This window comes from Lonchura striata, chromosome 10 (assembly GCF_050655825.1).
Source record: "Lonchura striata isolate lonStrDom1 chromosome 10, ASM5065582v1, whole genome shotgun sequence".
NCBI classification, from domain to species: Eukaryota; Metazoa; Chordata; class Aves; order Passeriformes; family Estrildidae; genus Lonchura; species Lonchura striata.
The window spans coordinates 21,890,564-21,912,517 of record NC_140712.1 but is presented as its reverse complement, the minus strand read 5'-3'; the positions used below and the strand labels follow the sequence as shown (position 1 = coordinate 21,912,517).

The window sequence follows — 21,954 nt, the reverse complement described above, 5'->3', positions numbered from 1 at the left end:
CTCAGTGGAGAAATTCTGGTAGAGAAGGCTGGGGAACAGACAGTGTAGAATGAAAAGTGCTTATTGGTTGCTGCTAAATGCATTTACATCAAACAATCCAAGATGATTTGCTAGAGCAGGAGTTAATTTGGCATTATTTTCCACATGGAGTCATGAGACAGGTCCCTTAGCTTTGGTGTAAACACTCAGGCTGGCTCCCATCACTTCTTTCCTAGTGTAGTGTTTGACTCACCAGCCTTGTGGTTGACCATTGCCTTGTTTTAAAATGTTACATGATCTGTGCTGCTTTGTTTTGAAGCTCTTCAGGCCAAGTGCAGTTCTAACCCACAGAAAAGGATTACCAGAATAATCTAGCAAAATATTTAATTGTGAAATCCACTCCTCCTGCTGTCTGCTGTAATGATCTTCACAGTTTGCATCGTGTGGTGGGAGCTGAGAAGGAGGCACTGCCTTCCTGGAAAGGCAGGGAATGGAGCTGGAAACTAGATGCCTCATTAAAGCTACACCTACCATGGAAGTGGGTAGGGAAAACTCACTGTAGAGGAGCTCTGAGTGGTGAAATTCTGTCCCTTGGTGCCAGCCAGCAGGACACCTCCTCACACTGACCCCACACTGAGTCCTCCAAAGCTGAGAGATCTGCTCATCTCGGGGAGGAGGAGAGGGAATACAATTATTTCCATCAAAAAAAAGAACTTCCCAAGGTGTATGTAAATTATAAAACATTGTTCCATGGCTGATCTTGTTGGTGGGAAAAAAAAAAAAGCTGTCAAAATGATAACTGCTAAAGAAAAAAAGAAACCTGTGTGAGTGAAAGTTGGCAAGTCTGTTAGCAGAATGACTACTGTACTGGAAAATTACTGAGCACTGTTTATAAAGGCAATCAGACAGGAATGTTAGTCTTGGAGTCCTACTTTCAACATCAGCAGCTGTATTATTCTACTAGATTCCTTGTACTTTTCTCAAAAAAAAAAAAAAAATAGCTCCTAGTGACTGGGTGTGGCACAACCTGTTCCCAAAAGACAAGATTCACCTGATTGTTTTGAGCCCAGTGCAGCAGAGAGGTGGTGGAGAGCTTCAGGAGTGTGTGTGTTTCATGGAAAACACAATTTCATTTGTAAAGAGACTTTTCTTCTACACAGTGGAGCATGAGCTTGGTTTGACAGCTGTAAGCAAAGTATATCTGTCAGTTCCACATGACTGATTCTCAGAAATCTTTTCCAATTTTTCTTGCTAAAGTTATCCAATGTAAAATCCTAGCCCTGCTGAAAGCTGGGCTGGCGTTTGCCTAAATCAGTAGAGCCACAGTTTCTTCCAGGTGCCCCAGAAAACTAAGAGTGACTTCAATGTGATTTTGCATCACAAACTGGTAACTGGGCATGGATTTATCCTCACCTGTGCATTAAACCAAAAGGTTTTGAATAAAATCTATTAGAAAGAGCATCCTCACATTACAGGGCTTTAGATATTTTTCTGTCACATGGCTTTTTCAGACATATTTTGTAGGAAGTTTCCTCTGATGCTTTACTCAGCAGTAGCACAGGCTCTAAACTGGTTATAGGTGAGAGATAGCTCTAAAAAAACAGGTTTAATAACAAAAAATGTGTTATTGCAAACATGTCTTTGGTCATATCTGAGGTATTACTGTGAAAGCAGGGAAATAAATGTCACTGTAGCATTGGGGAGGCAGCAAAAGCACCCTGTACGTAGTGAGGGGATGTGTGAACATGGCATGGATGTTAGTGGAAGAGAACACACTGTTCTTCTGCAGGGCTCAGGGCAGAAACCACCAGGGGAAATTTAATGGGTTGCAATATTTACCCCAGAAGATGTAATGGCTTTATGCTGTAAGAGGCTGCAAATCTCTGAAAAGTGACCTCATGTCTTTTGATTGCACTCCCTCACCCCCATCCTTCAGCCTTGATCCATTTTATCTTCCTAACTTTTTTCGCCCCCAAATCTTTAGCTACAACCCCTCATTTGCAGATATTCATCTCCCCTGGGTTTATGTACATTGTGCTGCAGGCAATTTTTTTTCCTAGAAAATGTAGGAGTCTTAGGCAAGCAGGTAGAGTAGATAATTCAAGGTTAAAAACTAATCCAGAGCATAGAAAGATCAAATGATGAACTGAATCTCCAAAAGATATTTCAAGTTTGCTCCAGGGACCTGCCAGATGAGTGTTGCCAAAGCAGATTAGAAGAACTCCCAACTCCTCAGAAGAGATACTAAGAGGTCAGAGGTTGAGGAAGACTCAGGAGACAAAGATTTAGAGCAGCCCTCTCAGATTGCATGTCCTGCCCATCCCAGCTTTTTGAAGCTTTTGAAAATCACACCCTTCTGGGCATATTTTAGCTGGAAAGACAGCCACTGACTGGGGTAAAATCTCTGCTTAAAAGCTCATCACTTTCTTCCTGAATCTAACCACCAGCCGGGATCACTTAGCTCTTGAATCTTCTGTAGAGGTAAGATTACAAAAAAATAATAATACCAGGGATGAAGGCATCTCTATGGTTGTGAGAAGGATGAGTGTATTTGTCACGCAAATCAGTGTTTGCTGGCAAAGTGAGAGGCTCTCCTGGGACCCCAGCTGGAGCACTCCCATGGTCCCACAGAAGATAGGTTATAACCTGGGAGGGAAAGACCAAGCTGAAAAGAACTCTGGTGTCAAGCAATCCCTAAGATCAGTTTACAGGCTTAAAGTGTAACTGGAAGCCAAATGCTTTATATGATATACACAGGGCTTAGTGTACAGCAGTTAATTGGCTTAGTTAATAATACAGAGCCAGCCTGGGGGTTGGAGTTAGAACACTGGAGTTATTTTTGACATTGTCATAAGAAAAATACCTACCCTTTTTCAAAGAAAATCACTCTCTTAAGTAGGTCTTGTTGTTAAACAAACTCAGGTGTGTTCAGAAGGTGTAATGACAGTGTAGAGACAAAAATCTACCTGTGCTGCAATTTAACACTTATCAAATTGTGATATTATTTGCACATTACATTTTTCTCCCCTGTGTGTATATTACTTGCAGATACACTGAATTACTAACTTTGCTAATATCTTGCTGCAAATTCCTTCCAAAAATTTGAAACTGGCAGGAATTTTCATCTTTAATCACTTTATCCATAAATCCTTTGTCTTTCCACATTGGTTATGAACATTATTGAAATATAGTTGCAGTGTTCCTGTGTGTTACAGGCACTAAAACAGTATTTTCAGCTGCATGTGAAGGAGAATTTGGGGGAACTGTGGAGGTTCAGGGCACTGCCAGCACTGTATGTAGGACTCACCTTTACTTGCTTGCCAGATTATTTTTACAAGCCATTGATTCAAGCATAGATTTCACTGAGATGCTGAAGTTTAGTGGTCAAAGTAATCATCCCCTTGGGGCTTTTGAAAATAACCTGCTTTACATATTGGCATTATTCAGACATTTAATGTTACTTGTCTCCTGGGTGTAAAAGTAAAACCAGCACCTTTAATTTCTAAGTATTTTGACTGTCACAGGCAGGGCAGAGTGGACTGTGAGGTTTCAGAGATCCCTTACAGCATTGCCCCACCTGATTTGGGATCAGGAGTGGATGTAGTGGATGGTGGCTGAAGGTGACCTCTCCAAGGGAAAAGCTGGAGATTGCTTTCACCACAGACACATCTTTGTGTTGGTACCCTGGGTTTCAGGTCATTCCCTGTGCAATCATTCTTCACATGATGATGATAATACTTGTTTTTTCTGTGCTAATTTTCTAGTTTCACTTTGTCATGTCTGTGCTGGTACTGGCTAGAGACCAGCAAGCAGGGTAGAAACCAGGTGATTTCTCCCCTGCACAAGAGCAACAAACAAAAAAATTAGAAAGGAATATTCCTTCCTAAAAGGAAAGCCATAACATTTCTTCTTAAGGCATATTGGAAGTAGTTGGCATGCTGTGTGCTGCCCATCCTAAGTGCAAGCTCACAGCCAGCCTCTGCCAAGAATGTATTTTTATCTTTCTCCTTTGCTTTCAGCCCCTTTCCCTTTTTCTTCTGCCAGTAGCTGTAGATCACAGTGAGAGCACAGTGCTGAAGTGAATATTAGCTGAGTGGAGCCTGGGCAGAGCCCTTTCCCAGCCTTCTGACTCACACTCAGCTCATAAAGCACAGTCATTTCTGCCCCTCCAGGCCTTTGTCAGGAGGTTCCTTCCCCCAGGTGGAGAATTCCCTCACGGTTGCTCCAACAGGGCAGAGCCCAACTGATACCAAGAGGCCTGGCTATTAATTTTCATGAACACTGATTTCTGCACTTCAGGGCTATTTCTGTCAGTCTTTCAGCCCTAGTATTCAATTTCCCAGCTGACATTTTCCCATTCCATAAGAGAAATACCAAGCCCTGGGCTGCAGAGATGCACCAAAAGCTGCAGTCTGAAGAAACAGGTTTGGTGTCTTGCCAGCTGTTATAGCCAACAGAAATTCACAGATGTGTCAGTCAACTGCTTTATTGCACAGGAATATTTGGGCAGGGCCCTGTTCCACAAAAGACAGGTGGCCAGTCTGCCCAGTCCTGCTCAAACCAAATGGCTTCTGCCTGCACTGTCAGTACAGTCATCACACACGGCATTCACAGATGAATTCATGACAATTGCAGCAGGTGAAGATGTTTCTGCAAATGGTGCTGAACTGATTTTCTCCCCTTCAGGAATGGGAAGATGTGAAACAGTTTTTTAATTCATTTCAAAGAAGTAACACACAACAACTCCAAAAGAGATATAGTAAATAAGTTGCTCTACCTGGATTACAGGGGCCTCCAGCAGCATAAAATAGTATTTCTCAGCAGGCCTATTTTTGAGAAGTCTTGTTTGGGCCACTTACCATAATGGACAGCCCAGGATTGGGTGACAAGTAAAAGATTTATGGTATAAGGATACAAATCTGCATGACAGTCCTGAATAACAGGCTAGAAGGTCAATTGCCTGGTGAGAAAGGCATGAGAGCCTTTTGGTGCTCAGTGGCTGCACAGTTATTGCTGCAGTCCCTCACTCCATCCAGGAATGCCTGTAATTACAGAGAACATGCTCTCACTGACAGATTGCAGGAAGCTGAAGATCGATCCTGCTTTTCTTTCAGAAAAAATTGTCCTTCCCTCCATCCCTCCTCCTTTAGATCCTTCTTAGATACTTTATTCACTGCCTTGTAACCCCACTGTGATGATTCCGGCACTTGCTGGAGTCAGTGGAGCTGGAAGACAGAGCAGGGAGGATTCCTCCTTTCCCTTGCACAGGAAGGTGTGCAGACAAGTCTGTCTTTATATGAGAGAAAAAACCAGCCCCACTGCAGAGAGTGGGGTTAAAGGGAGCAATGCAGAGTTTGGGGTATTGGGGCCAGGAGGCAATATTCCCTTGCATACTGACACTGCTGCTTTACACACTTCAGCTCCCAGAGGGGATCAGTGAGCTCAGGGTAACGACAGCACAGCACCATCAGAGCACCCACAAACCCAGGAAGAGCTGCCCATTTCTCACTGGCTTTAAATGAAGCATAATGTTTTACTCCAACAGTTTGCTAACATTTATCCTCTGGCTCCTTCCCAGGTGGGTGACTGGCCACTGGAGTCCCTGCTCTGCCACTTGTGAGAAGGGTGTGCAGCACCGGGAGGTCACTTGTGTTTATCAGCTGCAGAACGGCTCCTACGTCAACACCAGGGACCTCTACTGCCTGGGCAGCAAACCAGCTACGGTGCAGAGCTGTGAGGGACGTGACTGCCTGTCCATCTGGGAAGCATCAGAGTGGTCAAAGGTAGGAACCTCACTCCAGAAAGGAGCCACACTGCTCAGAGCTTAGATACACTGGCCTTAATCCATGGTTCTCATGGTCAGCATCCTCACAGCACTGGAGTGCTGGGCAGGGCTCTCATCTGTTGAGATGAGCAGTGAGGGGCTGAGATTTGGTTTCCAGACCAGATGAATTAGTAAGGCAGGGTTTAGATATGCTCTAGTGACTGTATCTTTCCATCTAAAAAGTCTGACCAAGAAGGAAAAACATTTCACTGACCTGAGGCCAGGAGTGCAGTAACCCAGGGCTTCTGGCTCCATTTAAATGTGGTGTGAAGAAATACCAGGCTTATCAGGCATCTGCATGTTACAGAGAATGTGCAGGCTTTGGGCCCTAGCCAGCCTTCTTTCGTGTAATTCCAGGAACTAGAAAAAGCTGGTTATATTTTTTATAAAAGGTGCATCTCAGAGTAGTTGCAGAGTTCAGAAATCTTTCCCAAGTGTTATGAATGCATTTCTGTTATAAATAATGGGAGATCTAGACATTTACCCTGTGTTTTGTTTAGCAGCAGAGTGATCTGGGATTGTGCCTGCAGTTTATGACCAGAACTCAGCTAGTACAGGGCAACTTTGTACCCTGTAACAGACCTTACAGGATGCCATGTTCACTTTGATGTTGTGTTTGCTGGGCTCACCTGGGTGATGAGCTCCTTTCACTCTGGGTGCAGGGTTGCAGCTTTACCAGCCTCATTCCAGCCTGGCTGTCCAGCAACAGCCCTTCCTGTGGGAAGGATTCCTCATTATTCACCTCTGGAACAGGGAGCTCCTGTTTAAAACATTGTCAAAGAGCTTTTGCTAGATATTATTGTTAGAAATGTGCTTTAAAGTCACAAAGCTCAAGACAGAAGGGATCCTGAGGAACAGTGTCTCCTCACAAACACAATGGGATTTCATTGTGCACCTCCTGGACAGGAAATCTTAGTTTGGCAAGAGAGGTGATGGTTAAGTGAGAGCAGTGTTCTCTTTCAGTGGGGTGCTGGATCCTTCACTGGTGCATGAGATTCATGTTCTTTCTGAGTTCTTTTGTTACAAAAGATACACACCAAGGTTTTAGTAAGTTGTCTGATAGGTCTTTTGTGTGTCATAGACATTCCCCTTTCAGATGATGCCCTCTTTATTTCTTATAGCTAAACCAGCTGAACTGTTTATAGCTGAGATTAGAGTGCAATTCCTACCTGGTTTACATGTGGATTTTTTTCCTTGAGTCTTTTGTTAACAATCCCAGGTACTTCTGTCTCACTTTTATGGAATAGAGTAAGTCAAGTTACAGATCAGTGGAAATCTTCCATATCCATGATCATGTAACTCGTTTGCAACTACACAACATTTTTACATAATTTTTTCAATTGCTGGATTACTTTTCCTTTGATACATTTATTTACTTTTGTTGGGTCTGTAACTGTGCACTTGTGATTTTAAATTTGTTATTCTAGCCCATTTCTGTTGTTATGAAGCTCAGTTGACTCCAGGACACATTTGATGCTCTGCCAGTGTGAACTCTTCTCACACCTAGGACTTTCTTCAGTGGTAATCACTTTATTCCTTAGCATTTTAATCTGATGTTGAGGAGTAAATATCACTGTAATTGTATCATTTTATAAATCTATTTTCTGATCTATTTTTTTAACTTCTTTCTCATACAGCACAGTTGACTGCACTGATGTCTGGTCTCTGGTCAAAAATGTATGTTTTCACAGCAAATTCCAATGCAATCTTCATTGTGGAAAAAATTAGGTTCCCCTTGTATTGCCAAACACTTGAGATTGTTTTGGACAAAGTACTGCTCAACCGATTTTTAATGATAAAAATAGAGACTGTCAGGAGAAGGTGAATGTTTCTACTGTTAGAGAAATAGAGTGGAAAAAAATATGGATTTCCTTCAGATAAAGGAGTTGTGTCTTAACTGCAAAGTTGTGTTGCTCCTTTGCAAAGCCTCATGGGATCCGACAAAGTAATTTGTTAATAAAATAAGACTTAATGATCTCGAGTGGACACACAGAAACTATGTCTATTAATTTGTGGACTCTCTGTAAAATCTATGTATTAAGAAATTCTTCATGAAAACAGATGACTTGAGGAAAGGAAAAAACCTCTTAAAGAGGGTGATTTATATGTGACCACCAAAGATCTGTTGGAAACCTTCTTGCTCATGCTGTTTTGTCTAGGAAAGTATATGCAGTATTAATCTGTGAATGACTTAAAAGCTGTGGGAAGAACAAACAGTTGGTGTTTTTCCCAGACTTGCTTGTAAAACCCACCTAGAAATTTCTCCTACTTTGAAAAATACTCCCACTTCAGCTTGATTTACTTCAAGTAAATTGGACCATTCCAAAGATTTTTATATATTGAGCTTTGTAGTTTGAGATGAACGAGTGCAACCCTGAGGAGTCCACCCTGGTGCCTGAGGAAAATTATACATAATTTGGGAAAGTCTACCAAACTTGGGGCAAATTCATGGCTTTAAGGTACCATTTAGGGAGCTCCAGCCTGAGATCTCTGCCAAGCCTTGTTCTCTGAGCAGTCCAGCAAAGCATTTTGTGGAATTCTGCAAAGCTGGGAAGAATTCACCCCCTGTCTTAGCAGAACTATAGATTGTGCTCCTTACAAAGATGTTATATCCGTAAGGGGCCACGCCATGAGCAGCACACAGTAAATTAAGTGGAAGGTTTCCCAGATTTTGAAGAAGTCACTTTGTAGTGCTGTGAAGTATTTAAAGGCATGTCTGTTTGCTTGCCAGCTCATGAACGCTTGTCATTCATGTCCTTAACAAGGCCAGCAGGTCAGAACTGCCTGGATTGTGTTTTTAAGACAGTTAGACAGGCATGCTGAGATTTGTCCATGTGATGTAATTTATATCAAGCTGACGCTTGTTTCCAGCATAGACCCCCTGGATGGAGAAGCTTCTTGGAACATGTTCAAAAGACCTCACAGAATATCTCATATCTGCACTATTTATTCAGTGTCAAATCAACTGTCTTTTCCCTGCTGGCCCCCCGAAGGGCAGAACTTGACATGCCAGAGGAGGTTAGTTTTTATCTCAGCTGGTACATAGATCATTTCTCCACCCACCTGTCCCCAGTGGCTCTGCAAGACAATTTCTCACTCTTAACCACTGCAGTGGCATCAGAATGAGGAGCAGGCAGACTGGCTGTGCTCAGGGGTGGTGACAAGGACTCAGGTGGCTGTGCCAGCAGGTGCTCTATTACCAAACTGGTTATTGAAAACAGAAATTTGGGTTCAGTTCGTGCCAATGTCCTTTTCCTACCTTGTACAGCCAATAAAATCAAGACAAATTCTTCATTAAACAAAAATTTCCAACCATTGTCAAAGATCACAAGTGAGCGACCAGATATTCCTGCTCTTTAGAAGCCTATTCCATGGAACCCAGGCAAAAAAAAATTGTGGATAGTTTTTGCTTACTTAGTAAATGTTAGAGTTTTTCAGAATTAAGATACTGATGGCAAATCAAAGTGTGAATGTGATGTGTGTGTTTCACATGAGAAGGTGTAAGAGTTGTGACTTTGCCATGATATGCATAAACTGTACTACAGAAATGTGTTTATAACAGTGGTCTCATGCTGCTGTAATTTAAAATTACATTTAACACCACCATTCATCACCCTTGATGTATCCCATGATACATCAAGGGATGTGGCAGTTCTGTGTAGTGAATCTCAGTGTGTCCTTCATTATGAATGAGGAGCTCCTCAACACAAGATTTAGTGGCACCAATTCTAGCCAAAAACCAGCTGACGTTTTTGAAAGGAGGTTAATTTTCAAAATTGCCATTTTTCATAAGTAAAATATTTCACAAGCAGTCATCATGCTTTTCAAATTACTCATGTATGAGTGGCTTAGATTATTGTAATAAAACCTTATGGATTACCATTTTCCTCAGTGTTCATAACCCCAGCTTTTCCTCTGAGCTGTGTTACCAACATAAAAGCCATCATTTCTAAGCACCATGTAACAAAAAACCAAAACCCCTGTTTTTCTGCAGTGCTCAGCAGACTGTGGCAGGGGAATTCAGAAAAGAACAGTGACGTGCACAAACTCCCAAGGGAAATGTGATGCAGCCACCAGGCCAAGAGATGAGGAGGAGTGTGAGGATCACACAGGCTGCTACGAGTGGAAAACAGGAGACTGGTCCAAGGTAACAGCAAACACCTCATGGTGTTTAAATATTTATTACAAATTTAAATATTTATTACAGATTTAACTGGTTTTCAGGTTAGTCTCAGATCTACACACATTGTCCAGTCCTAGACTCATTCCAACCACCTGAAATGAAAGAAAGGCTTGAGTTTAAAGGCAAAGCCAAAACCATCAGTCCCTTCCTCAGGGCTGGAGCTTTCCTTCACAGTCCTGTCTGAATTTTGTTTCTCCAGTGACATCAGTGGAATTAATTCCTGAATGCAGTGGATTAAAGCAGAGCAGAGTCTGCTCTGTATTTGCATTCTGATCTTAAAGTAATATGAGGTTTTGCTTGGGAAGGAGGCCTGGCAGTGTGAGAAATTCAACGCTTGCCAGTGTTGTTCAGAAAGCATCCTTTACATTACTGACTTGGTGTTTGCAAAAAGGACTAAATTTTCCCAGCAATATTATATTCCAGTTTGGTTTTATCTTATCTTTCTAACTGTGCTGTTCTTTAAACAGAAAACCTACTTTCTGTTCTGGAATGTACGGCATGTGCAGAAACCACTGGGATACAGTAGTTGCATTTTGCTTTCCAAAAACCCAAACTCCAGCAAACAAAATCCAGTGAAGCAGAGGCCCAGGATGGGCAAATTGGCTTATCTGTGATTGCTTTTTTTTTTTTTTTTAGGAATTACAATTATGTATATACTTTGTCATAGATACATGAATTTAGTGGTGTCAGTGCTGGAGAATGCAGGAAGAACCTGCCACATACAGAGTGTCTGTATTTATGCTGAGCCAGGAATTTATGTCACAAGATGTTTACAGTATTGAACATTATTTTATTCATAACCTGGCACTCTGAGTCCCTGCAAGCTGGCCAAAACAAACAGTCTCCATGTGTTAACAGGTGAAATAACATTATTTATTTATTTATTTATTTATTTGTGGAACACTAAAACATTTTGGCATGCAAACAGACCCAGGTTCTCTTGATAGGGAGGAATATGAAATAACTGAATAACTGTGTATTCACTGATTGCGTGGATTGAAAGTTCAGTGTTGTGTGAACAGTTCCAATCTGATAAGGATGTTGGCTTACTGCTGGGACAACTGCAGTCTTACATGGGTCACAGTAAACAATGTTGTTTGATGGGTTTAATGTCTGCATGTGAGCAGGGCAGGATCAGTGCAAAATCACTTGTTATTTGTGATTCTTAACTCGGGATCTGGATCATCCTGTGCAGGAGGGCACAAAAGCTTGTGTGTTGCATATGTGGCTTGCTTCTGTCTGCAGGGAGCTTGTGCCAGTGCTCTGCTTCCCAGGAATTTCACCCTCTGTGAGTCCAGCCGGATGTTCTTGGACTTAGATTTGGTTTGTAATGAGCATTTAAAATTCTAGACATATTGGTTAATTCTGACTGGACACTTAGGTCACACAATTAGATTCTTATTCTCTGAGCGGTAGAGATTGCTAGAAAAGGGTAGGTGCAATTCTTAAAAGAAAATGTATTGTTCCAGAAACCCAGATAGCTGAAATGTTTAAAGTGGAATTCAATTCTTCACAAATCCTGAGTGAAGGATTTTCATCATGAGGATCCAGAAGCTTTAATACAGGGCTTGGACTTAGGAGGGGAGCCTTTACAGCTATCAGCAACTCTGGCTTAAAACAGTTCATCCTTTAAGGAGAAGCACAAAGTCTGTTGCCATTAGCCTACAGTGAACTCTTTAAAATTCATCCTTCCAGGGCAAAATTCCACTGTAAAACATTTGTTCCCAGGCCTGTAAAAGTCACTGTGAGAGAGCTTTGCTGACTAAGATGGAAACTTTTTCTGTTAATACAAATTGATCTCAGAACAAGCAACAACTTAGTGCAATTAATGTGTTGCGCATTTGTTGCTTATTGTTGAGAACCATCAGGGAAGCACGATTTAACTAACAGTGGTAATTATCACAGATTAAAATAATGGGCCTTGATGCTTTATGTGCAAACAGCTTGCCTGGTGACTTGGCCACTGATCCTTAATTTCCCAAACCAAGATCCTCTTTGAAGATGCTGGGAAGTCGTGTAAGAGAGTGGGAAAACCTCATTTTAAAAGTCAAGTCCAGATACAACTTGTAAATAAAGCAGGCTGTTTGGGTGGTATGACAGTGTTGGTTTTGTGTTAGTAGTGGCAGTATTTGTGGACTCTGTCTGACACAGACTCTGTGCATGAGGAGATGGTTCAGCTCCCTAAGGAGCTCCTGGCAGCAGTAAAATCTCCACACCTACCCCAGACAAATTGTGATTTTAAGTTCTCAGCTCCCATGTAAAAGAGGTGAGGGCTGGAGATGAGGCCATGCTGAACTGAGACTTACACCCACAAGCCAAACCTCATCCGCTGGCCTTAGCAACAGCTCTGTAGCCATTATCCATGCCTGAGAGAAGAAGGATTTTATCCCATTTTCTCTCAGGTTTATTTGCAGCAAGGACCACCTTGCTGTGTCTTGTAGCTTTTGGAAAGCATTTGGAGCTAATTGTTATGTTTGTATATTCTTAATATATTTGCAGCATGTTTCAAGTATTGCACAAGAAACTGATATATCCAGTTCACTTTGTGAACACACAAGGCCAGGTTTGTAAAGTTATTTTAAATGGCTCTGAGCTTTCCTTTGTTAGTCCAGTGCTTGAGATTAACCCACTGGACTGGAATTTTAAAGACAGAGACTTGTTCTGCTACTAGACCTCTGTTGCCACTGCTACTAAACTTTCAGCTTCTCTACACTGCTGCCACTTCTCTTTTAAACCCATTATTAAAGGGATATAAGTATTATTTTTAGTATTTATCTCAGCATGAGTGATACAAGTTTCATAACTAAACTGCTTCTGGTCCCAGAGTCTTCAAACCTAATAGAAACATGATTTGCACAATGCAAGACCCACTGAAGGTGTTAACCTGAAATATTTTTTTTTTATTTTTGCCTGGATTCTTCAGAATTGCAATTCATTATATCATCCTTTTTTGTACATGATGCAATATACAAAAGGGAGTCCAAGCCATCTCCCATTCAGTCCTTTCTTCCAAGAGGAAATTCCACATCCAGTTTGCATTCAGTTAAAGAAACAAACATCTCATACAGTCGTTCTGCTTTGAAATAGTTCCTCCTTGTTTGAAATCTGAGCTGTTAAATGTTCTAGCACTGGAAGCATTTTTACATTTTTGTTGTAGTTGTGCTGGTCAGAGGAACAAACACAGGTTGCTCAGTTTCCCAACACTTGCCTCAGACTCCCAGACTGCTGAAAAAGTGCCTCTTGATGCTTTAGCAAGACAGTAGTCCATTCTTTCACAGTGAATTATATTTTTGCTGACAAACTTTACATCGAGGATTACATTCCTGCAAGAACAGAGCATGTCTTTATGTGTGTGGCTCTCTGGGGAGCTGAGCAGGACACACAACCCAGCTCCACACCATTCCCTGCCCCAGGCTGTGCTGGAAGGAGCAGCTGCAGGACTTGGACCTGGTGTTGGAGTCACTGCAAACGTGTCCCAGGTGATGTGGGGAGCTGGAGGTGTTGGCGAGTTGTGGTGGTGACACAGATCTTGTGCTTGAAGGTGAGCAGCAGGGGCTGCTTTTCAGCCACCCGAGGCTGCCCCATGTCCTCACCTCTCTCCCCTTCTGCTCCAGCAGAAGGCAGGAAAAGATGGCCCAGGGGAGTCCATATTATCTCCACAACCACCTCAAAGCGGTTGTGTTGAGGTGAGGGCCAGGCTCTTCTCCCAGACAACCAGAGATAGCACAAAGGAGGTTCAAGTTAGATATTAGGGAAATGTTCATCACTGAAAGAGGGGTTAAGCATTGGAACAGGCTCTCCAGGGAAGTGGTGGAGTCACCATCCCTGGAAGTGCTCAAAAACCAAGCAGATGTGGCACTCAGGTGCTTAGTTTAGTACTCAGCACTTAGCACTCAGGTTCTGGGGTTTAGTGGGCAAGGTGGTGTTTGGTCAAAGGCTGGACTTGACCTTGGAGGTCTTTTCCAACCTTAGTAATTTTTTAATTTTGTACAGGCAAAGGCTACATTTTAGGAGTTCCTTTCCTCCAGTTGTGCCTTGGACTCTTCTAAGGTTGCCTGGTGACTGAGGAGGCAAGGTTATATAGCAGGAGCAATTCTCCACAAGATTTTTATGGAATTTTCTTTATTTCCAGTTTTACTTAATTGTTTCTCTATTTCATGTGCCTCAAATTCTGTCCTGACTAAAGTTCTGTATATGGAGCCAATAGCACAGAATGGTTCAGGGCTCCCAGTTTCATTTTTTTTACTATTCTCCATTTCACTGGTGTTGTATCAAGAAAGGTGGAATTACAAGCCAGACACACAAGCTCCATCGTTAGCTCTGACTTTCACAAGCGGTATTTTCAGCTCTGTGGGTGGAAGTTTAAATATAAAACTTCTGTCCCTGAGGCAACAATTTAGTTCATTAACCTATTATATTACCTAGCCCAATGAAAAGAGTTTTAGAAGAAGAAAGACACATAGAGGCCTTGTAGCATGTTGGCTTTGCCATATTTTTTTCTTTGCAGTTACAGTAGGTGCTCTGTAAATACTAAGGCCTGTATTAATCTCAGATAACCCAGTGTAAATCCAGGGTAACTGTCTTTCATTCTTCCCTACAACCCACTGGCCACAGGCCAAGGATCTCACTCAGCACACTGGGTCAGATATCAGTCTCTCTTACATGAGGGTAAACCCAGATTAATTCAGGCACTTGAGTTAGTGCAGGTTTATGCCAATGCCATGCACGGCAGGATCTGACCTGGTGGGCTGTGCAGAATCTTTGGGTCTTGGGTAGGAACCATCACAGATTTGTGCTCTCAGGAGAAAGCAAATCTGTGTTGGGCTTCAGTTAGCAGAGAAAGCAGAGGAAAAATCTATTTCTACTACTTCACATCTTGTATAACCACCTGGCACAGCTTTCACTGGATTCAGAGAGATTGAACACTCCAGAAACTGGAAGGCATCAGTAAGGATCAGCTTGGCAAAGTGTAATGTTAAACAACATTCTTATTTCCAAATAATGTCAATAGTGATAAAGCACGTCTGCAAAATCACCCTTAGCCACCTGCCCTCCCTGGGCATCAAGTGTTGCCAATTCCTTTACAGAACTTGCTGAGCCTGTGAAATGCTGGAGGTGGATTCTCATTCCAGGAGGACATTAACAGTAGGGAGAGGAGAAAAGAATCTAATTTCCTGTAAGAAAAATACTGGCTTTGGGCCAGACATTGAGGTGCTTCACACTGATGATCAGCAGTCATTCATCACAGTGGGTGGTAACAAGGATTTGTAATTGCAAATTAATTGTTTTGGCAGGATTACAGGAGGTCTTACTCTCTGAGAGATAAACCCCCAGCCTTGCAGTACACCAAAAAACATGTTGGGTTTTGGGGCTTTTTTTCCAAAAATACAATCTCCCAATGCCAGGAAGGCATATTTTCCAAGCTTCAAATGATTGGGAACATCAACAAAATCCTCTATGTGCCTCATTTTTAATGATTAATTCATATTACATAATAAGAAGAGTAAATCAACGACAGCTGTGGTTTGAGAGGTGTATTCAAAGCTGTTACAAATATAGAAGCAAAACTGCCCTTTGTTCTAACATTCATTACAAATTCATGGCTTGACCTGACATCTGTTTATGATAAGCTATGGACAGCTTGGTTATTCTTCATAAAGGTCAGAACTAAGTTCATCTTCTTCTACCTTGGAGAAAATAACTTTTCTTGTTGGATTGAGAGAAAACTGCAGGAGAGGTGGTAGCTTAAAACTGCAGTGGCACATCAAAGCTGACAGACCCTTTCTGCCACTGATCAGCTTTGTGATTTATGGCTCCTCACATCCTTCAGCAACACTGGAAAGTTGTTCACAGGCCTCACTGGTGCACATCAGTTGTTCTCCAGAAGGTGATAGAGCTGGGTGGGACAGGAGAGGATCCAACAAGCTTTAGTAGTCAAATTCCCTGCTTCTGTGGTCCTAGACATGGCCAGGAGCCAGAGCATCTGTCCTAGACCTAAGTCCTGCCCCATGACTGCTCTGAGTTGTGGTTCCCTGTGGTTTGTGCCTCTGGCACATGATCACTGATGTGCAAACCAGAGCCTTTCTTGCCAACAGCTAAATCTCAAAACACCCCTCCCTACAGGAGATGAGATCAAATGGCCCAAAATTGATTTTACCAGCCAGGGACAGCCTTGAATTTGAACAGGGCTTGAGTAAGATGAGTCTCACCCTTCTGCTCTGTGATTGCCTGTCCCCACATCTGTGGAAGGTCTTTAGCTGTGGGCAGAGGTGGACATGGCACTAAAACAGGGTTGAGCCTGTGCCTAGGCTTGGGCTAAGAGCCAGCCCCAGTGGAATTGGGCATGGAAAAGGAGGAGATGCTGACTGCACTGCTGGCCATGTCCTTCCCCTGGGCATTGCAGAAACCAAGTCCTGTTTGTGCCTTTCAAACTGCTTCTTGTTTGCACAACAAATTGCAGAGCTCATCTCTGCTGGAGTTTCTGGGAACATCCCTGGTACAAATTATTGTGAAGGTTCTGTAGCAAAGGAGAATGTGCTGCAGAAAGATCAGATTGATCTGAACACTGAGAAAGATCAGGGTTTTGTTTGAAGTGCAGCACGCTCTGCCACAGTGTTTTTGTCTCATATTCCAATACAGCCTCCAGTGATCTTATTAACTGGAAGAGTAACTTCTCTTTTTTGATATTTTATTTAAAAGCCTGGTCCATTAAGTGCATTTTTTTTTGATGGAGAGTTAAAGCCTTCCACCAAGACCAGAGGATTGGAAATGAAATTATGTTGTGATTTTTTTACTCTTGTTTTTTAAACTGAAAAAAGAGAAAGAGTGAAAGACAAGCCTGTTCAAGTATTGGCATTCATTTTCTCTGAGTTACTGTGAGATCTTACAATGTCCAGGATCATGTTTTTGAAAATATGGGGAGTAGTAATTCACCATTTAAATTCTGTAGTATTGGTCTGAAGAGGATTTTCCCCTTGAATACCTACAGCACACAGTATGTACATACTGCTAGCGGGGACTGCTGTAATTTTGCAGTATTTTCAGTAACCTTTTGAGATTTATAATGACTACAAAGCCATTAAGGTGACAAACTCCCAAAACATCTTTAAGGAGCAATGAGTACCAGTCTGACTGTGCAAAGAGGTGAAACAGTGTTAGCCAGCATCACACGTGCCAGAGCTGGGTAGCTCCATGTCTATAAAAGGCTCAGGCAGGACTGAGTGAGAGATAAGCAGCCTCTTGCTGAAATTTAAAAATCCCAAAGTAGTCCTTAGTTTAATTACTTTATTTTAATAAACTGCGTTGGGGAGCATTGATCATTAACTGATGAATAACTAATAGTAACTAATAAGGCATTCAGTGGGGCTTCAGTTCCCAGGATGTCCTCTCAGGATAACATTTGGTGTGGGAATAGAGCTCATGTGAGCCCAGAGAGCCTGGCTCAGCAGGAGCAGCTCGCTGTTCCGAGGGAACAGGAGGGATTCTCCAGCATCCAGCCTGACCTGAGTTCTGTGATCCCATAGTTGTCCATTACTACTGGAGCTATTTAAAATTACCTTGATAATGCCTTTTGCATTAGGTGTTTTTCACCATCAGGTCTTTGCAGCTGTCCTGGTGGAATAAGGTCTGTAGTATTTCCACTTCCATGGCACAAGTGCAGTAGGTGACCTGCTGAATCTTGTGAGAAGTAAATTCTGATGATTGGAATATTGGATTAAATGGCATTTTCTCATCAGCATCCACCTGGGCTCCACTGCACAAGTACTTTACGGGCACTGTCACTACCCAGAATATTCATGTGTTCAGCCTTTAATGTCTGAACTCTGTACACAATGGAACTTTTCAGAATAGCAAAGCCAAGCTTAATTATGCAGTAAGACATGCTGGATGTGCTGGTCAGGTCTTGTTCCTTGGGGTTGTGCAGTTTGAAAGTACAGCTGTAGGCAGTTCGCAAAAATTGCTTCTCTTTTCCTGCTAAGATACTGTCACATCAGCCACGAGCATTTGCTGCCATAATTTATTGTTTCTTCCCATACTGAGTCAGAAGGGTATGCATTTTTTTCTTCCTGGCTAAATTAAACAAATCAGTCATTTCACAAAAGTTTCCAAATGAAAGATTGTTGTAAGCAAGACCAGATATGTTCTTTTACAGATCTGGGGTTCAAAAAGAAGGAAAAAAAAAAGAAAATAAAAGAACAAGGAAGCTTGAAAAACAGCTTACAGTTTGCTTTGGGCTAATTAGATCTTATCAGTGAAAAGACAGATATTTCTTTCTTTAGCATGATGCCATGGTGAAAGTTGACCTGGTGTTTATGAAAGCATATTGCACACTGCTTTTCAGCTAGAACTATGGGGTTTAAATTAGTGATCCTCATAAAAAGCCTGATGTGAAGGTGTGTGGAGCACTGGCTTTCACAGCACACATGTGTGTGCTATTAAGGTCCCGGGAAGGGAGCAATTACAGGACCTTTGTCATTCATCTCAGATGCTGTGTTAGAATGTTTTTAATAGGAACTTCTCTTGCTTTCTTTCTGACTTTCATAGAGGCAAGAAATAAGACCCCCGAGGGGAAAAACACTCTACCCTAACGCCTTGAATACTTGAACTCTGAAGTCAGTAAAGCATGACTCTATCTCTCAATATTGGAGCTTTAGCCATGGTGTTATCCTTGGCTTCAGCAACTTCCAGCAAACTGGGGACAAACCAGTATCTTTAAACATCAGATGACTGCAAAATGATGAATAAAGAGAAAAGCCTATCTTGCCTGCAGCTTAGTTATGACAGTCATCTAGAACTGGATCTCCCTCTGACAGAGCAGCCCTCTCCATACTGGAGTGTGCTCAGGATTGGCTGGAGGGATGCTGTGACCTGCATCTGCTTCTGCTGGGAAAAGTCTCTTACCAAAAAAATAATTACATCTATCCCTTGGAGGTTAGAAAAGTGACATTTCTGAAGGTGTCCTGGAGTCTGAAATCTATCCCAGCCTCCCAGGAGCCCTCAACAGTGATCCATTATCCCATTGAGTCCTAGACCTGTGTCTGTGCTGGTAAATCTGTATCCCCATTAAGCCCCCATTAAGCCTCAGCAGAGGAATTCTTTGGACTCTGCTGTGCTGCCCACAGCAGCAGCCCTGCCCTGGTTTAAGTCATTTTCATTCCCCCCTCTTTTCTCTGGCTATCTTTTGTAGACCAGGAGTTGATGAAGGCCCTGACAGATCTCAGCGCTTTTTGTAAATTTGTTCTGTTTTAATACCTAATATTCTCCTGAGGCATTTGCTTTCAAAGCAATTAGACATCTGTCAGCACCTTTGCTAGATTTCAAGCTTTCATATCAGTATCCTAAGGTGGAAATAGCATTCCAGTTGAAAAATCATAGTTTGCTCCTAAGGTTAGAGTTTTTCAGTGAGTAAATCTTCTTTAAGCTGTTGAATGCAGCTGCTGCCTTGACAATTTGTGAGTTTATTTCCTTCTGGATATCCCCACTGGCTTGCATGTTACTGCCAAAGAATGTGAATGCAGGCATTTTTGTCTTGCTTTTGCCTTCCTAAGCAGTGTTTGAACTGGGAGTTACAGGGGCTCTCATTAGCTTCACTTTTTGTAGCTGTTCATTAACCACCTCCATTTTACAGTGCTGCGCAACCCTTTCATCTTTGCATGGGGGTGGATTTCCAGTTTACAGTGCTTGTGTTGTCAGTTTAGGGCATTATGGTTAAATCCTGCGCATTTTGCACATGCATTTTAGTGATGGTGACACCACTGGCAGTGCCTGGTGGAAGGGAAAATCCACTTCTTCCTTTGGCAGCAGCATCTCTGCTCAACCCCTTGTCCCAGCCCCAGCTTCCCAGAGAAGGCACATTGCTGGAGGGTCTTCTCTGAAAATTGTTCTGTGGATATGGTTCCTTGTTCCACAAACATTTGGGAACAGAGTGTCCTTAGCAGTGCATTTAGCTGTCCAGAGAAGGAGAGAAGGTATTTATGGGAATTTGCTGTGCTGTTGGAGTTTGATTTTTATGCCTCTTTTATGATGTCCTCTTCTCATAGTGCAGCACGAGTAACAATCCCCCCCTTTGTATGTATTTTGTATCTATTCTTATTTCCTATTGAAATTCCTAGGAAAGAGACTATCCAAGTACTGAGTTGAAAATTTTGTCTTAAAATAAGCCAGATGTCCAACCTTCCTTTAGCTGCCAAGCCCTAAAGAGTTCGAGAAAGATGTTAAAATCTGTCTTGCTGGCTGTGAAAAACTAATTGCATAGCATAGGTGATGATCCCAGTCTCCCAGGAGAAGGAATAAAACTGCTTCAGGCAAAAGCTCTGCTGTTATTTGTCTGAGGATTGGAGTTGGCAGTGTCTGTGGAAAAACATTTCACTGCTTGCCCTCCTTGCTGGTTAACAAATGCAGAGACAGGGACACAGATAAAGGTAGGTGAGTGTTTGTGTCTTGGTACCTGAAAACCTAATTCACCTTATGAGAAAAATGCTGGTTTGGTCCTTTTTTCCTTTCTTTCTCCCCATGTCCCCCCTGTTTTTTCCCTTCTTTCTCCCCATGTCCCTGTCTTAAAAGCCAGAGACAGAAGATTCAGGCTCACTGTTACAATCATGTGAAGGAAGTCCATGGCCTGAGTAATTTAATGCCTGTGTGATAACAGTGATTCTGTTTGCAAAATGGATGTACAATTCCCCTCCCAAAGCAAAGAGTTTGGGGAGGATTAAGATTAGTAAAGCACTGTGAAGACTAAAAGTGCCACTGAAATCCTGAGGATTAAAGGTTGCATTTGACTGGTGAAGTGGAAGGGCCTAATAGTTGCATTTATCAGGATGAAAACAGTTCACTTTGAATACAGTGGCCATGCCTGAGTGGCTTCCAGGCTGGTGGAAGTCACTGAGGGCACTCAGTGCTGGGAAAGAGCTGAGGGACACACAAAACTAATGTAGTGCCCAGATCTCACTGCATAAATTCAGATTGTAAAGGAGATTTGAAGCAGGGACTTTAATTCCTGATTTTTGGAATAGCTCACGATAGGGCAGGGGAAGGGTTCATTCAGCATAATCCTAAATGCTATAACCATTGCTGAGGTATTATTTGACAGTAATCAAATTTTTTGTGTGAATTCAACACCTGAAAAATCTACGTGTAAAAATAGCTGTTATAAACTGGTGTGTTGAACCTAAGTTGAAATAAGATGGTAAAGCAAAAAAAACCCAAACTGCAAGGGTTTCTTGTGATACTTCCAGGTCAAAATGACCACAGCTTTGCTGTACTCACCCCTCTTGGATGTAGAAGTGGAGGCCTGTGTGCATCCACATGTTCTGCCCTTGGATCTGGGTCTCACAAGCATCCCCACTGCACACACAGGATTTGTACCTGGACTTCAGTCCAATCTCAGTGATGCCCATCTTCTGAACCTCTCCAGTGTTTGGCATCTCTGTTTTGAGAATTACCTCCCTGAGGTGATGGTGGTTTTCAGGGAGAAAGCTCCAATGCCCTGACTTTGGTGAGAAACAGCAGAGGACAGAAAACATGACCTTTTTTTACATCATTCTGTTAATACCTCCTGGGCTTTCCCTCACCTCCTCCTCTCCCCCATTGTTTGCTTGTGTGTGGCTTTAGCACAAACAGGAATCTTACCCAAGTCTTGCAAGCCATTGTTTCTTTATGTTAAATACAAGGTTCTTTTATTGACTCCAGCTGCTGCACCTCCCTGTGCTCACTGTGTTTGCTTTATTAAAATTGAACAGCGTGCAAGTAGGACATTGTAAATCACGAGTGACTGGGCCAGAGGAAGAGGGAGGGAGAGGGAGGGACTCTGCCTGTATGACAACAAAGAGAACATATGAACAGGCTGGGCCTCCTGGCTAATAGCAGCCAAAACTCATGAGTACAATTTGCAATTGCTCCCAGGAGGACAGGCAAGTGCCAGACAGTTAGCAGGGATTGATGGGAGTGAATACTGGAATACCTGATGCGT

The 21,954-nt window shown here is 42.4% G+C and overlaps 1 protein-coding gene across 3 annotated transcripts in view; it reads left to right on the top strand.

The window, feature by feature from the left end:
- Nucleotides 1-21,954, top strand: part of ADAMTS17 (ADAM metallopeptidase with thrombospondin type 1 motif 17) — a 165,392-nt gene that overhangs the window by 136,309 nt on the left and 7,129 nt on the right. For all 3 annotated transcript variants that reach the window (XM_085588932.1, XM_021552577.4, XM_085588933.1), the window contains 2 exons: nt 5,558-5,762; nt 9,798-9,950. In XM_085588932.1, coding sequence (XP_085445058.1) covers nt 5,558-5,762; nt 9,798-9,950 — 358 coding nt within the window. The remainder of the gene's footprint in view (nt 1-5,557; nt 5,763-9,797; nt 9,951-21,954) is intronic.